This window comes from Danio rerio, chromosome 6, assembly GCF_052040795.2.
Source record: "Danio rerio strain M-AB ecotype USA chromosome 6, GRCz13ab, whole genome shotgun sequence".
NCBI classification, from domain to species: Eukaryota; Metazoa; Chordata; class Actinopteri; order Cypriniformes; family Danionidae; genus Danio; species Danio rerio.
Genome location: NC_141026.1, coordinates 7,360,501 through 7,378,456, shown reverse-complemented (window position 1 = coordinate 7,378,456; position 17,956 = coordinate 7,360,501). Strand labels below are relative to the sequence as shown.

The 17,956-nt window shown below is 35.3% G+C and overlaps 1 protein-coding gene and 1 long non-coding RNA gene across 2 annotated transcripts in view; both read right to left on the bottom strand.

Moving 5' to 3' along the window:
• Window positions 1-16,320, bottom strand: part of bcl11ab (BCL11 transcription factor A b) — a 50,506-nt gene extending 34,186 nt beyond the window's left edge. The window contains exons 1-2 of the mRNA NM_001100951.1: window positions 15,992-16,320; window positions 8,430-8,765 (exon numbers count right to left, since the gene is read on the bottom strand). Of these exons, the coding sequence (NP_001094421.1) occupies window positions 8,430-8,765; window positions 15,992-16,046 (391 nt within the window). The 5' untranslated portion in view covers window positions 16,047-16,320. The remainder of the gene's footprint in view (window positions 1-8,429; window positions 8,766-15,991) is intronic.
• On the bottom strand, window positions 1,670-6,275 carry LOC147843349 (uncharacterized). The gene is made up of 3 exons (XR_015493168.1): window positions 4,305-6,275; window positions 3,828-3,929; window positions 1,670-3,319 (listed from the first exon to the last, which is right to left on the bottom strand). It is a non-coding gene; the product is annotated as an uncharacterized LOC147843349 (long non-coding RNA).
• Window positions 16,321-17,956: the final 1,636 nt, after the last annotated feature.

Below are 17,956 nucleotides of genomic sequence, written 5' to 3'. Positions count from 1 at the left end.
ATTAATTAGCATCAAACTATGAGTTTACTGAGGCAAAAGTCATTGTTAATGATATTTAATAGCAAGAATTGTACTTGAAAATAAAGTTTTGCTGAAATATTATTACATGTCCTCCAATTATTCCTCAGTCAGCTTTGAGGTCACAAACCTTCATGCAAAATAATAACAATAACACAAGTTGTATGTATGTCGCTCTGCGGGACACTTCTGTTAGTGCTCAAAAGGCCATGTCAGCTACTAAAATAAAACAACTTCACCACAATACATGCTCTCATCTGCTCTGCGTCAATGTAACAATGTCCTAACCTAAACCTAATTAAATAAGCAGCAAATTAGGAGTTTGTTGAGGCAAAAGTCATAGTAAATGGTTTAATATTAGCAAGAACTGTCCTTCAGTCAGCTTTATGAGGTCATAAATCCTCATGCAAAATAGTAATAGTAACACAAATAGTATGCATGTTGCACTGCAGGACACTGCAGTTAATACTCAAAATGTCATGTCAGCTACGAATATATAAACTTCACCACAATACATCCTGCCATCTACTCTGTGTCAATGTCCTAACAATGTCCTAACCTAAACCTAAATACTACCTTACTATTAATAAGCAGCAAATTAGGAGTTTATTGAGGCCAAAAAAAAAATCATGCTAACGGTTTATTAATAGCAAGAATTGTACTTTAAAGCTAAGTGTGAGCGAAATATTATTACATGTCCTCCAATTATCGTTCAATCTGGTTTATGAGGTCATAAACCCTCATGCAAAATAATAATATAAACACAAATAGTATGCATGTCGCCCTGCAGGACACTGCTGTTAGTGCTCAAAATGCCATGTCAGCTACAACAAATATATTAACTTCACCACAATACTGCTCTCATATGCACTGTGCCAACGTCCTGCCATATGCCGGCTGAAAGGGAACCCCTTGGCAGCGTCTGCCAAGTCAAATGCTCTGTCATGTTGTGTCAAGAGAGACTGAGCAAACCACACACAAGCTCTTGCACCAAATCTTAAAAAAAATTTTCCACCTTCTGTATCATCTGTATTTTGTGTAGCATCAAATTAACGCAAAATATCAACTCAATTTTGTCTTAAAGGGTTAGTTCACCAAAAATGGAATATTCTGTCACTTGTTATTTGCTACTTGTTCCAAAACAGAACTGTTTTTATTTCTTTCTTCATTGAACACAAAAGAAGATATTTTGAAGAAAGCTGAAAACCTGTAACCATTGACTTCTATTTGTTTTTTTACTCTACAAAAGTCAATGGTTGCATGCTTTCAGCTTTCTTCAAATATCTCTGTTAGTGTTCAACATAAGAAAAGATAGCTATTGAGGCTTGCAGCCACTTGACGACAAGAAAATAGTAAAAAATATGTACTAAACTAAGACTTTTGAGTTTGGGAATTTTGAGTTGATATTAAAATCTCAGACAAATGTGAGCAAGATTTGAAACATTACTTGTGTTTCTATCTACTGTATACCTTTTATGTATGCTTTGGCATATCACATAAAAAAGGATAGAAAGGACAAGATGTGCATAAAATGTGTCTAAAAATATGGTAGAACGCATTTATCAAGTCCTTGATGCACAATAAATAACTCATGATTCATGCATGCACACCATTTTAAATATTTGTTTGTCTTTTTTTTTTTTTTTTTTTTGCAACCAGGAAAACCACTGTAGCTTTATTATTTCCCTACAATAACAATTTGTTCTTCTGTCTTTTCAGTCTTCTTTCTTTCTATCTTCTATGAGAATATTTTGAAAAAAACTTAAAACCTGTAACCATTGACTTCCATTTGTTTTTCACTCTATGAAAGTCAATGGTTGCCTGCTTTCTTGGAAATATATCTAGTGTTCAACAGAAGAAAGAAAGTCATAAAGGTTTGCAACCACTTGAGGATGAGTAAAGAACAACATCTGTGTTTTTTATGTCAGAAGAAAAGTAGATGTCTTCAATACAACATGTTACTCTCTTTGTTTAAATCCTTGCTTTCTAAGACAAACATTAAGCTATTGAGAATAATTTGTCATTTCTGATTTTCTTTTTTTTTTTATCAAAAGCCTGTAAAGCTCTTCAGTGATGGTGCACTATTGGGGATCCCCACACTTCCTTCCCCCCGTTCCACTTGCTCTCTTCCAGCTAATGATGCATAACTCTCTCTGGTTAACAGAACGGTGGATCAGTGCCAAAGACATCAACACACCAATGCCAAAAACACCAGCAGACACCAGAGAACATAGAAAAAAGAGTCCATTTCATCTGAGTTTAGCAGTTACACTCAGTTAACCTGCGATGCAAATATGATTCGCACAATAAAATGTAATAGCTTACTCATCATCAAAGCTTTTCTCCTTTTATCTATATAGCCTCCTATGTGGACTAGGAGATGGTACATCACTTATTAAAGACATAGTTCACCCAAACTGAAAGTTCTGTCCCTTTTACTTCTTCCAAACCTGTTTGAGTTTCTTTTTTTATTTTGGACGCAAAAAAAGATATTTTGAAGATAGTTGGAAACCTGTAACCACTGACTTCCATAGTATTTGTTTGTCCTACTATTGAAATCAGCGATTACATGTTTTCAGCTTTCTTTAAAATATCTTCCTTAGTGTTTGACATAATAAAAATTTGGAACCAATGAGGGTGAGTGAATGTGAGTAACATTTTTAGGTGAACTACAAACCTTTAAACAACAATATGTGACTACTGCTTTTCCATTTATTTTGGACTTCTGGTTTGGGGAACTTCCATTCAAAGGAACTGAAACACTTCAATAATGAGACGTTATAAATCATCATGCATAGTTAAAATTCAGTTAGAAGTACGCTTGTGGTATTCTTTATTTTTATACAATCAAAATAAATAAAGATGTTTGCTGCTTGTTTAAACTACTTAGTGAAAATGAACTGAAACAACACAATACCTGAGCTTTTCTTTGGGACAACTTAATTGTTTTATGTTCAATCTACTTATATTTGTAAAAACAATTACGTTTTAACAATCTATTTGTGTTGGGACAAGATAAATGTGGTTTTAAAGCTAATTTCTTTCTTCTGTTGAAGACAAAATAAAATATTTTGAAGAATGTTGATTGCTGGAATCAACTTTCAGACTTCAAAAAAGTGACATGACTAAAAGTCATAACCAAAAACATTACTCAGTTTTCAAACACATATTTTACAAGTTAAGCATAGTTTAACTTAATATTTTAGTCAGTTTTAGTCAAGTTGAGATTTAACAAAAAAATGACGGCCGCAAGAATTTCTTAAAGTGCATTGTAGAAATTGAAATTACTAAGAAATCAATGCTTGAAAGCAACCAGCATTATTACTGGGGAACACGGGAAGAATGTGTAAACTGCACTTAAATGTCAGCTGGTTTGATAAGGTCTAGAACCGGTGACGTTCTTGCTGTGAGAATAGTGCTAACCACTGGGCCACCGTGCCACCCATCTAGGAAGGAGGAGGAGTAGGAGTGAAAGGGGGGGATTCAAAATGAAGATGGCTGTTATATGGAACTTACTCTTATTTATAGTGGCTTAGGAATTGTCTGTATCACAACTAACACTTGTTTTGATTTTTGGGGTTATTCTTAATCTGCTGGAAGTAATTTGTTAATTTGTGTCCAGTTGTTTTCACTGATTGTTTACAGTAAAAAGGGACAGTTTACCCAAAAAGTAAAATTATTCAACCATTTACTCATCCTTTGCTTGTTTAAAACCTAGTTTCTTTCTTCTTTTGAACACAAAAAAAAATGTATATTGAATAATGCTGGTTGCTTTCAAGCATTGATTCCATAGTCATTTTAATTACTACAATGCAATGTAAAGAAATTCTTGCTGCCTTCATTTTTGTGTTGAATCAAATTTAACTTTTGTTGCCATGTCAACTTATATGAATTAAAAATATTAAATTAAACTTAGCGGCAAGGCAGTGGCGCACTAGGTAGTGCTGTCGCCTCACAGCAAGAAGGTCGCTGAGTCACTGGTTCGAACCTCGGCTCAGTTGGCGTTTCTGTGTAGAGTTCGCATGTTCTCCCTGCCTTCGCGTGGGTTTCCTCCGGTTTCCCCCACAGTCCAAAGACATGCGGTACAGGTGAATTGGGTAGGCTAAATTGTCTGTAGTGTGTGAGTGTGTGTGGATGTTTCCCAGAGATGGGTTGCGGCTGGAAGGGCATTCGCTGAGTAAAAACTTGCTGTATAAGTTGGTGGTTCATTCCGCTGTGGCGACCCCGGATTAATAAAGAGACTAAGCCGACAAGAAAATGAATGAATGAATGAATGAAAATTAAACTTAGCACAACTTAAAGTATGTAGTTGAAACCTGATTATGAGTTCCAGAATATTTGTAGTCTTGACTTTTTGTGAATCATTTGTTTACAGTGTGAAAGTTGGTCCCAGCCATCAATATTCTTCTAAATATGTTCTTTTGTGTTCAACAGATGAGTCATTTTAATTTTTGGGTGTACTGTCCCTTTAATAGGGGTTGCTTGGGTTTGATTCTCGCAAAGCTTCATGAGGCTTTGCAATATCATGGCTTCACATGGATGTACTTAAGAAAATAACCCCAGAGAGATAGCAGATAAGGGGGCAGGGGATGGAGGTCTGCAGAAGGGGGTTATTGCCTGAGCTCATCGTCTGGCCGCTCGGGGGCATTCAGACTTGAATTAAATGGGGGTGTGATGGGGTGTTTTTAAGAAAGGGGGGGTAGGTATTAAAAGCTGCTGTGTCCACATGCATATCTTAAATTGTTTATCATGCAAATTTCTCCAAGCGTGAACCTTTAATGGATTCACCATTTACAGCCGATACAGAATTCCATCTGTTGTGACGGACATCTGCTTGCAGGACGCGACAGATCACGCGTGTGCTTCACATGTAACGGCGAAAGCGTGTGACCTGTCTGGACTTGTACGGGAAAATGTTGTACATGGTGAGAAATAGTGCTATAGGCAGGGATGGGCAGTATTTATGACACAAGTATTTCAAATATGTGTTGTAAATACAAAATAGTATTTTGTAATTTGTATTTGATAGGGATGATAAAAATGGCTTCATATTTTGTATCAAAATACTTGAGTGTCGTGTATTTTTGCAGTTTTTAAATACTGTAAAATACTTTGTAGGAAGTCTACATGGTGACTATATAAAAATGCGGCCTCTGATTTGTGCTTTCTCTGTTATTTGCCTAGGCTTAAGATCAGAACAGAAAACTATTTTATATTGAAGACGGTGGATAATGCATAGAGTATGGAAAGAAAATTATGCATCACATACTCTCAGAAAAAATTGTAAAATGTTGTACCAAAGAAGGTACAAACCCTTGTCACTGGGGCAGTACCTTTTTATGGAACAGAATTGCACCTTACGACAAAGAAACACAGTTGTACCGTTGAGTTTTTACCTTTAGGGACCTGATTTGTTTTATGGGAAACCAAAATGTCCCTTTGATTTTTAAAACCTGCAGATACAATATTATACCGTCATTAAAAGTACAAATCTGATCCATAAAGGCACCACTATAGTGACAAGACACTTTGTACCTTAACAGTGTCAAATGTGTTCCTTTAAGAACTGTTTAAAAGCGTTTCGCTTTATCCAAAATGCGTCAATTTATTTTCAGTAAATATGAAACATCAAATATATTTTAAAACCATGTTTTTAAAAACATTTAATTGTGTGTAAATGCACATTTTCCTTTACAATAAAGAATAAAAAAATACTTTAACATAAATCAAAAGATCTATCATTTACATTTAGTCATTTAGCAGACGCTTTTATCCAAAGCGACTTACAAATGAGGACAAGGAAACAATTTACACAACTATAAGAGCAACAATGAATAAGTGCGATAGGCAAGTTTCAGGTCTGTAAAGTCTAAGAACTTATCTTTTTTTTGGGTACAGTTACTGGTATATCTAGAGAGGCAATTGCAGATTAGGAAGTGAAGTGGAGACTAAATAGTTGAGTTTTTAGTCGTTTCTTGAAAACAGCGAGTGACTCTGCCATTCTGATGCAGTTAGGGAGTTCATTCCACCAACTGGGCAGATTGAACGAGAGCGTTCAGGAAAGTGATTTCTTCCCTCTTTGGGATGGAACCACGAGGCGACGTTCTTTCACAGAACGCAAGTTTCTGGAGGGCACATAAATCTGCAGAAGTGAGAGCAGATAAGAAGGAGCAAAGCCAGAAGTCGCTTTGTAGGCAAACATCAGAGCTTAGAATTTGATGCGAGCAGCAACTGGCAGCCAGTGCAAACGGATGAGCAGCGGAGTGACATGTGCTCTTTTAGGTTCATTAAAGACCACTCGTGCTGCTGCGTTCTGGAGCAGCTGAAGAGGCTTGATAGAGTTACCTGGAAGCCCTGCTAGTAGAGATCACAACACTTTTCACAAACATGTTACGAAACACATTCTCCAATGTACAATATAAAACTTTTTTTCTCCAATTTTCACACGATACCTTTGTAATCATTTAATTTAATTATTTTAAAATAGAAACAGAGTTATGCAAAAGTATTGTAATGAGATATGCACAATGTTTGATGAGCTTTACAATACTAAAATGCACACGTTGCATATGCGGGACCATTGCCAGCTCACGTGTGTAGTGTAAAGCAAACACCAAAAGGTGCGGATATCAATAATGAAAATGTATTCATCAGAAAATGCTTACCAAATGATTATTAAAAATGCCTTAAATCTTTAGTTTACAATATATATAGTTTTGTTTTACCAATTATTTTGTATTATAGAACTTAATACTTAATGTTTATGAGTTTCTTTAAACATGCTTTAAAATGATGATTCATGTTTTAATATGAAAATTATTCATAAAGCACTTTGCCTGTTCAGTAATATTTATTTTCATAGATATTGTAATAAAGAAGGAGTTGTCCAACATTGATGTATTTTTATGAGAACAATTGTGTATCTTCATTTCAGTTGTACCATAAAAGAACAGTATCATAAAAGATCTTTTCTGTACCATATAAGGTACAACTTTTACAAAGGTACAAAACTGTTCCTTAAGAAACATTATTTGTACCACCGTGTATCTTTTTTTCTGAGAGCGTAGCAGGGATATTGTAAATGCATAACTGCAACATAAAATCATAATATGTTTTTCCTCGCTGTGGTTAACGCAAAAAAGTCACTCTTTCATAATGGACCCTTTTCATAACCCTGCTATAAGGCGTTTCTTGGTTATTGGCATCTTAAATACTTGAAAGTTTTTAATAGTTATATATTTTTTTAAAAGTATTAACATTTATATGTATTTATGAATGTAGTATCTTTGCTTCAAATTACAAAAAAAAAATTACCGCTTGTGCGAGGCATTTTTATTGCAGCGTCTACATGGCAGGAGAGTAAATTTGACGTTATTCTCTCCTCTGGCTGCCGTCTCACACAATTTGTTTCTTTTTTTCTTTATAACATCATCATGGAGTTTTTCTTTAATTATTTCAGCAAATAAGATTGTACAAATACAAATATTTGTTGTATTCTCTCATTCAATATGTTTTCCCAACAACGATGACTTCTCCTACTGAGAAACCCGGAAATGTAAAAAGGGTCTGTAATGAAAATGACTACAATCCGTAATAATCTCCGACAGGTCTTATCTCACACAATATTTACTACTTAATTTAAATTACATTTTTTAACCCAACTCTTGAATTTGTCCATATTTAACCTACACTCAAAAAATTACATTTGCTGTTCGTTCTTATTTAAAATGAGCTGAAACAACACAATTCTTAGCAGATTTTTTGGGACAACTTAATTGTTTAATGTTTAATCCACTTACGTTAGCAAAACCGATTAAGTTAGCGGCGACACGAAGGAACTCTGTTAAGACAACCCAGGATTTTTTTAATAGTACACGAATATATTATAATATAATCACAATTCAAACTAAAAGATTTGTCTGGGACAAGTTGAAACAGCATCACAACGGAAACCCGACAAAAAGAATTAGCATCCTAGCAGGGAAACTGTAAATCTATAACTGCAACATAATATCATAATGCATGCTGCATGTTTTTCCTTGCTGTGGCTAACGCAAAAAGAATCACTCTTTCATAATTATGAAAATGACTACAATCTGTAAAAATCTGCGGCAGGTCTTTTCTCAGACAGCTGAAAATGATTTTCTAGTCTTCTTTTTTTACGCTCTGCAGCTATATATTTACTGGAGTGAGATACGACCTTGTGAAAACCACACTAAACGCAGCAACATCTGTGGAAAAACCACATGAGAGAACTGAGAAAATGCCCATTCATAGTGACAGCGAGGACACTATTTTCATCACAGAAAGTGGAAGGCTGTAAAAAAAAAAACGTCAGCAGGAACATGGTATTCATCAGGGCCTTCCAATTAGAAGTTTAGCCTCTCATACACAAGCATCTGTTACTCTACCTGATAAATTCTCCTGCTTGGGCCGTAATCCATGTGGCGTGGAGGCTAAACGCTCCTCTCCGTGGGGCGAAACTTGAACCGCCACCTCCACTGGGATGCAGGCTCGCCGCAGGCCTGCGGGGGGAGGCGATGGTGGCAGGTCTGAACTTTTGTCCATGCATAGGCGCCCTTGACACTGCCTGCGTTTGTGCTCAATGAACACCAGGATGTCGGCCAAAGGAAACCTGGAGCGGCACTGACCACAGGTGAGGAGGTCCTGGTCCCCTTTAGGGGTGGATGGTTCTGATCCGGGATTGCTTTCCCCGTCCTCTGGGATATCTGCCGTCACGGGCTCGGCTACAGTAGGAGAAATGCAGAAAATAGGTGTGAGAGATGATATGGTGAAACCTGATAATGACTTTATAAGTGCTAATTACACATGTAGCATAAGTGATAATTATATTCCAGTCCATTTGAATGGAAATGTGTTGCAGAGGTGTTACATGGCATGGGTTGATGACAGGACATTTCAATCGACATGACAATTCCACTCAAAACTTTAATTATTGAAGACTTCCATTCAAGATCATGTGACTGAAGCCCCCTGAGAAGCTCATAACATGCACTTGATATTTAACTTTTGGGCAATTTTTATCATACAAGTATTACAAATATGCATTTTCAATACAAAATAGTATTTTGTAATTTTTATTTGATAGATTTTATAAAAATGGGTTAATATTCATTAATTTATTGATTTGTTTTAAACTCTTTTCCAGGGCCGGGTCGTGGGGGCAGCAGTCTTAGGAGAGAACCCCAGACTTCCCTCTCCCCAGACACTTCATTCAGCTCCTACAGGGGATCCGGAGGGGTTCCCAGGCCAGATGAGAGACATAGTCCCTCCAGCTTGTCCTGGGTTTTCCCAGAGGCCTCCTCCCAGTGGGACATGTCTGGAACACCTCCCTTGGTAGGTGTACAGATGCCTAAGCCACTTCAGCTGACTTCTCTCGATGTGGAAGAGCAGCGGCTCTACTCCGAGCTCCTCCCGGGTGACAGAAGGAAACTCATTTCGGCCTCTTGTATGCAAGATTTTGTCCTTTCGATCATGAACTAAAGCTCATGACTATAGGTGAAAGTAGAAACGTAAATTGACCTGTAAATCAAAAGCTTTGCCTTTCGACTCAGCTCCTTCTTTCTTACCACAACGGATCGGTACATCAACTGCATTACTGCTGCCGCTGCACCAATCAACCTGTCAATCTCACGTTATATCCTTCCCTCACTCGTGAACAAAACCCCAAGATACTTGAACTCCTCCATCAGGGCTAATTTTGGAGATGGCAAACCACCTTTTTCCGGTGGAGCACCATGGCCTCGGACTTGGAGGTGCTGATTCTCATCCCAGCTTTTTCACACAGCAAATCGCCCAAGAGCATGCTGAAGGTCCATGTTCGATGAAGCCAACAGAACAACATCGTCTACGAATAACAGAGATAAGATCCTATGGTCCCGGACCCCCTCCAGCCCAAGGCTGCACTTTGAAATTCTGTCCATAAAAATTATGAACAGAATTGGTGACAAAGGGCAGCACTGCTGAAGCTCAACATCCACTGGAAACAAGTTTGACTTATTGGCAGCAGTGCGAACCAAACTCCTACTCTGTTCATACAGGGATGAGACAGGCCTTAACAGAGCGCCTCTGACCCTAAACTCCCAGAGCACCATCCACAGAATGCCACGGGGGACACAGTCAAAGGCCTTCTCCAAGTCTAGAAAACACATGTGGACTGGTTGGGCATACTCCTATGGGCCCTCAAGCACCCTGGTGAGGGTATAGAGCTGATCTAGTGTACCACGGCCTGGACGAAAACCAAATTGCTCCTCCCGAATCCTAGGTTCAACCATGGGCCGGTAATATTTTCTATCAAAATACTTAAGTATCTTTGTATTTTTAAAAGACTGTAAAATACTTTGAAGAAGTCTGACATAAAAATGCGGCCTCAGATGAATGCTATCTCATTTATTTGCCTAGGCTTGAGATCAGAACAGAAAATTGATTAAGAAGGTGGTCAATGCTTGGAGTATGGATGGAAGTTATGTACACATAAAGAAAATAATAGACAAATGGCATGGGTATATTTTAGAGTAAATCAACTGGCTCAAGTAAATCAACAATCATTCTCAGTCTCAAATGCAGATGAACTTTAGAATAATAAAACACCTAAAGATGGCGTACTGGTGTTCACTAAGGGGGTAAACTGAGACTCTTTCAGTTAAAGAAGAACTGATTAAATCTTGGAAGAATTAGTCAAGTGAACATATAATTGTAGTTTTGGATTAATTGCTGATCTAGATGCCAAGAAAACAAGGCAAAACACTGTTGCTGTCAAACATTGTTTACTTCAGTGAGTCAGTTTAGTGGTGAAGAGATTGATCAAATATGCCTGTTGATGAAATGTTTGCAAAAAAATGTTATACTCCCATGTAAAAGTATTTTATAGTATTATCAAAATACAAAATACAGAATTTATTTGGATACTTGTTGCGGCTGCTGTATTTTGTAATTTATTGTAAAACTAAGGTGTTTAATATTTTATTTTAAAATACATTTCAAAGTATTTTTGTCCATCCCTGGGAATCCCAATAAAATAGTTATGTTTTGTTGTACTTTGATGAGCCACCTCTGTTTATTGGAAACATTATGAAGAAAAAAATATATTATTAATAATTTTATATAAAATAAATAGCATTATATAACGACAAATTAAAAATAAATCTCAAAAATGAACATCAAGTGAAGATAAATTTCTCTCATGCTATTAAGAGTTCATTTTCCTTTGGCTTAGTCCCTTTATTCATCAAGGGTCGCGCCAGCAGAATGAACCACCAACTTATCCAGCACATGTTTTACACAGCAAATGCCCTCAGGTGCAACCCAGTACTGGGAATCACCCACAAACACTCATTTACACACATGGCCACTCTAAAGCCAGGGTAGCACGCAACAATTGGGGGCTCGTCCGGGATATAAACCTGGGATCTTTTGCACCAAAAGTGAGAATCTACCCCTAGACAGGGCCTCCCTGGCTAACAATACCTCATGTCTTTAGAATGGGGAAAGCCGGAGCACCCAGAGGAAACCCCGGCGAACACAGGGAGAACATGCAAACTCCACACAGAAATGCCAACTGGCCCAGCTGGGACTCGAACCAGCGACCTTCTTACTGTGAGGCAACAGTTTTAACCACTTAGCCACCTCGTAACCTTATATTATATTAAGAGTTGTTTTTTTAATGTTTTCTATGTCACACCATGCAACATATTTAAGGTACAATTAAGAAAAATGTTTCGAAACAACTGTAAAAAATGCTAAAATTAGTGACCTCTTTTATTTTTTCAAACATCAGACTTCAGATTAGATAATTTTTTTTTTTTCTTCAAAAAAATTGTGTTTTACACACACACTCACAAAATCACTGCCTATTTATCATCTACAAATGTGTAGTCAGGTGTCACATGGGTGTAAAATGAATACATTTATTGGTGATATTCATATATGCATCAGCACAGCAATCCCACCATTAATATGCACTACTGAAACGCTGACACTTCTGTCAGAGGAATCCTGACAATCAATCAATGAAAGGAAGATTCAGAGAAGATGAGAAACCAAAGACGGCTAGAAAAAAAAAAAAAACAGTGGTTGCCCAGTAATGGTATAAAGAGGAGGGGGTTGTTCGCTTTAGTTGCATGACCCTGTTCATTATCCTGCCAATCTCACGTCTTAATGAACCCAACACCTCTGAGAATCAAAAAATAGATTCTAATTTGACTTCGAGATGATTGGAACCCATTTAGTTAAAAGTGCTGGAATCCTCTGAACCGAGGTTAGCTATTGAGGGGAGTATGTGGGGTAGTTCCCTGAAGACAGCCAGAACATATGAAAGAGCAATCAAAACCTTATCGTGCGTCTAAATTGTTGCCATCAGTGCTAGGTTAACCCTAATTCTGTGTCAGGTCAGGTGGGACAAAAGGTGGGGGCAACAATATGAGCTTCTCAGTGAAAAAAACATCATTATAATTGATCCTCTGTAATGTTTCTTTTCTTTCAAGACACAACTTGGATTGAAATGTGCACTGTAAATGGCACTGGGCACTGTAAAAAAAATATGTGATAAATTAGTCAAGTTCATTTTAACTTATTATCCTAAGTTAATCATGCTCTAACTTAATTTTATAAGATACGTAGGCTGTTTTAAGTCAGTTTAACATAATATAAGTTCAATAGACTCATGGGGTTAATTTGATTCAGCTTAAAAATTTAAGGCAACTAGGATTGTTTTACAGTGCAGGCGATTTTTATTATTATTATTTTAAAAAACTATTTAATAAACTATTATGGATATTTTAAGATCTCATGATGTAATATTGCTAATTTATCAACATATTAAATTACCATAAAGACATATAGGTCAATGATTTTGTTAAATTATTCCAAAAATGCTTAACATTGAGTATTAAATGCAAGAATAGTATCTGAATAGCTTGTAGTTAGTTATTAGTTTAATTTCCACTATTAACTACTGGCTTATTACGTTCGTATTATAAGACATTGGCTCTTTATAGTGCATATAGAGTAGGATCTTGTTCTACCTCCCTAATCTTACACTGTAAAAAATATATGAACAATTAGTCATGACAGCATATGTTTTTACTTTATTATAACTTATTAAACTGAGTTAATGTGTTTTAACTTGATTTTAGACATTACGCAAGCTGTTTTAAGTCAGTTTAACATAATATAAGTACAATAGACTCATAAAGTTAATTTGATTTAGTTAAAAATTTTAAGGCAATCAGGATTTTTTACAGTGCAAGGGATTTTTTTTATTATTTGAAAACAAATCAATAAACTATAATGGATACTTTAAGATGTCATAATGTAATATTGCTTATTTATCAACATATTAAATTACCATAAAGGCATACAGGTCAATGGTGTTGTTAAATTATTCCAAAAATGCTTAACATTGAGTATTAAATGCAAGAATAGTGACTGAATAGCTTGTAGTTAGTTTAATTTCCACTATTAACTACAAGCTTATTCCTATATTATTAAGATATTGGCTCTTTATTAGCACATATAGAGTAGGATCTTATTGTAAAACCCTAATTCTACTCAATATCTAACCATAGTTAAAAATGTGTATTTTATTGCGCTAAAAGTTGAGCAAAAATGCTTGACATTGAGTATTAATTGCAAGAAAAGCTTCTGAATAGCTTGTATAGTTATTAGTTTAATTTCCACTATTAACTACTGGCTTATTACTTTCTTATTAAGATATTGGCTCTTTATTAGTGCATATAGAGTATGATCTTATTCTACATCCCTAATCCTAACCAATACTTAACCATAATTAAAAATTAGTATGTTATTGAGCTAAAGGTTCAGTAAAAATGCTTAATATTGAGTATTAAATGCAAGAATAGTATCTGAATGGCTAGTTAGTAGTTAATTTCCACTATTAACTACCTGCTTATTATTTTATTATTAAGATTTTAGCTCTTTATTAGCACATATAAAGTAGGATCTTATTCTATTCAATACTTAACCATGCTTATAAATTAGTATTTCAATGAGCTAAAAGCTACAATTAATAGCAATAATTGTACCTTAAAATAAAACGAACTGTACTGAACTGTATTAATACGAATTGAAATGTGTGCTTGGCAAACAGGTGATTTTTCTTAGTATTTAGAAAACTATTTATTAAACTAATAAGGATACTTTAAGATGATATAACCTGATGTAATATTGTCATTTTATTATTGTTTTAAATTACTATAAATACATATATGTCAATAGCTTAAATTAAAGTATTCCAAAATTGTATAACATTGAGTAATAAATGCAAGAATAGTATCGGAATGGCTAGTTAGCAGTTAACTTCCACTATTAACTACCTGCTTATTACTTTATTATTAGGATAGTGGCTCTTTAATAGCACATAAAAAGTAGTATCAGCACATATAAAGTATGATCTTATTCTACATCCCTAATTCCACCCAATACTTAACCCTAGATATAAATTAGTATTTTATTGACCTAAAAGCTTCAGTTAATAGCAATATTTGTACCTTACAATAAAATAAACTGTACAATCAATATTAATTAAAATGTACGCTGGGTAAACAGGTGACTTTTTATTATTTAAAAAACTATTCAATAAACTATTATGGATACTTGAAGATAACAAAACCTGATACAATATTGCTTATTTATCAACATGTTAAATAACCATGAGGACAAACAGGTCAGTGATGTAGTTAAATTATTCCAACAATGCTTAACATCGAGTATTAAATGCAAGAATAGTATCTGAATAGCTAGTAGTTAGTAGTTAAGTTCCACTATTTACTACTGGTCTGTTACTTAATTATTAAGATATTGGCTCTTTATTAGCAAATATAAAGTAGGATCGTAATGTACATCCCTAATCCTACCCAATACTTAACCATAGTTATAAATAAGTATTTTATTGAGCTAAAAGTTTCATTAATAGCGAGATTTGTACCTTTAAATAAAGTGTGGCCAACAAAAGAATACCATATTTTAAAACTGTACTTTCAATAGCATATCTAAGAGCACAGGGTATCTGTCTCAATATAGATCAGCAACACAGTTCTCCTTTTTTATCATCTCTGACATACTTTGTCATTGACCCACATGTCCTCCAAAGCAATGTTTACATAAGCAACACTGTGAATGTATACAGGACTGAACAAATGGGCGAAGGCTGGGGCTGAGAGACCAAGTTCAAGTTCATCCAGCAGTGTCTCTCATCCCAAACGGACATTCGTTTGTCATTTTTCTGCCCTCTAGCGGATACACATCACAACTTCGTATCGGAAAACAAGCACAAAAAATAAAATATGATAAAATACAGGTATTAAAGTGAAAGCTAAGCGTAACAATCACATCGGTATGAAGTTCGTGGAGGTTTTCTCATTCATAATAAATGTTGTATTTGTAAATACAAAAATTAGAAGCTGCACTTGAGGTGCGTGGAGAGGTACTCCGGGGATTTAAACCGGTTTGACAAAAGACCTCAGTTTTATGTGCAAAATAATATTAAAAAAATGTTTCACTAAAGAGAAAACCTTATATCACTGAATAATAGCTTGATATTTGTCTTTCAAGAAAGTTATGAGAATGAAAACACTTTCAAAATTAACATTTGCATTTGTTTCTGTTTCTGAAAAAACTGAATAAGCATACATCTCATAAAAGTTAATAATCATCATACGCAAAGAAATGCATTCTTTAATATTCATTATTACAAGCTTCAGCTTTTAAAAAACCTCAAGGGAGTGTGAACGCAGATTACTTCAAACTGCTTACAAATTACGTCTGATTTATGCATTTATATATACACACACACAAACACACATATGCGTAATGCGTAATCAACCTTCGCGCGTAACATTAAAACGCGCTTCGTTCCAAAACACGAGACGCACTTCACAAGACGCACTTGAGCAATCCAGACAGACAGAAAAAGCAGAACTTTCCGGTAACTTACGCGAAAACTCCCGTTTGCTTAAGTGCTGGGGTTTGCCCTGCTTGCGGCGAGACATGTTGGACTCGGTCTCAGCTGGGCTCACATTGGGAAGCGCCAGAGTCTTCAGGGTGTCCAGAGTAAAAATCTTCTTCAGCGATGCATCGGGTATCCCACATGAATTATAGAGAATAGTACAGAAAAGACGCTTGTACTGGCGAAAAGACGCTTGTGTTGGGCTTCATGGCTTCTTGGAGGAGAATGCAAGACAGGAATGGAAAGTAAGCGAAGCCCCCTGAGCTGCTGCAAGTTCAAGTGCGGACGTGACGTGCCAGCGAACTTGACCGTCCAGAGAGGTAGATGATGGACATGGATCTGCTGAACACGGGCGAGAGCAGGACGGCTGCGAGTGGGAGGGGGAGAGACTCGTAAAAACCAATGATGGGCTGCATGTGAACCATGGACCCCAGCAGCCAATGGGCAGAGAGAGAGAGAGAGAGAGAGAGAGAGAGAGAGAGAGAGAGAGAGAGAGAGAGAGAGAGAGAGAGAGAGAGAGGCGTCCGTATTGAATGCAGGAACCAAACACATGAATGCATGAAGGAGGTCAAATTGACCATTTTTAGATTCAGTGATGTTGTTTTTTCCTAGAAATTAAATAAATGTGTTACATTAATATCACAAAATGTTTTACATTTATGGTACTGCCCAACAATACATATTGGTATTGTGCGTTTATGTAAAACATTTATTCTGTCTGGATTTTATTATTATTTATTTATTTATTTATTTATTTATTTATTTTATTATTATTATTTTGCAAATATCAGTAAATAAATATGTTTTTTCTTAATAAAAAGTTATCACTGTATTCCAAAAACACTGGGTTAAAAACTACCCAAATTGGGTTGTTTTCAGCCCAATGCTGGAATATATAAAACAGAATGCATTAGGGGTTAAATTGATCAAAGTATTTGGGTTCTTCATTTTAAGCCAATAGAACATAATAGGTACTTTTCAATTTTTCATTTTATTTATTTTTATTTTTTTGCAAATGTCAATTTCTAATATGTTTTTAATAATAAAAGTTGTCACTGGACTCTAAAAACACTGGGTTAAAGTTACCCAAATTGGGTTGTTTTAAGTCTAACTGCTGGGAAATATATAAAACAGATTGCATTAGGGGTAAATTAATCAAAGTAGTTGGGTTCTTCATTTTAAGCCAGCAAATACAGTTAAAGTCAGAATTATAAGCCCACCTCAATTACTAGACCCTCTGAAGTTTTTTTTTAAACACATTTCTAATTAAAATAGTTTTAATAACTCATCTCTAATAACTGATTTACTTTACCTTTGGCATGATGACAGTAAATAATATTTGACTAGATATTTTTTAAGACTCTTCTTTGGAGCTTAAAGTGACATTTAAAGGCTTAACTAGGTTAATTAGGTTGACTAGGCAGGTTAGGGTAATTAGGCAAGTTAAAATGGTTTGTTCTTTAGACTATTGGAAAAAAATAGCCTATAGGGGCTAACAATTTTGTCCTTAAAATACTGTTTAAAAAATTAAAAACTGCTTTTATTCTCGTCGAAATAAAAAAATAAGATTTTCTTATTATCAGACATACTGTGAAAATGTCCTTGCTCTGTCAAACATAAATTGGGAAATATTTAAAAAAGAAAAAAAATCAAAGGGGGGTAATGATTCTGACTTCAACTGTGTGTGTTTTTTCCTACTCAAAATTTATTATATTTACTCTAATAACAGGTTAACGCTATTTTAAAAATGGGTTGTTATTATTATTATTATTATTATTATTATTATTATTATTATTGCAAATGTCAATACATAAACATTATTTTTAATAGAAAAGTTGCCACTGGACACTAAAACACTGGGGTAAAACTTACTCAAATGGGGTTGTTTAATTAGCATGCTAATCAGAAAACTCAAACTGCATTTTGGATCATGATATTTTTTTGAAGTCAGAA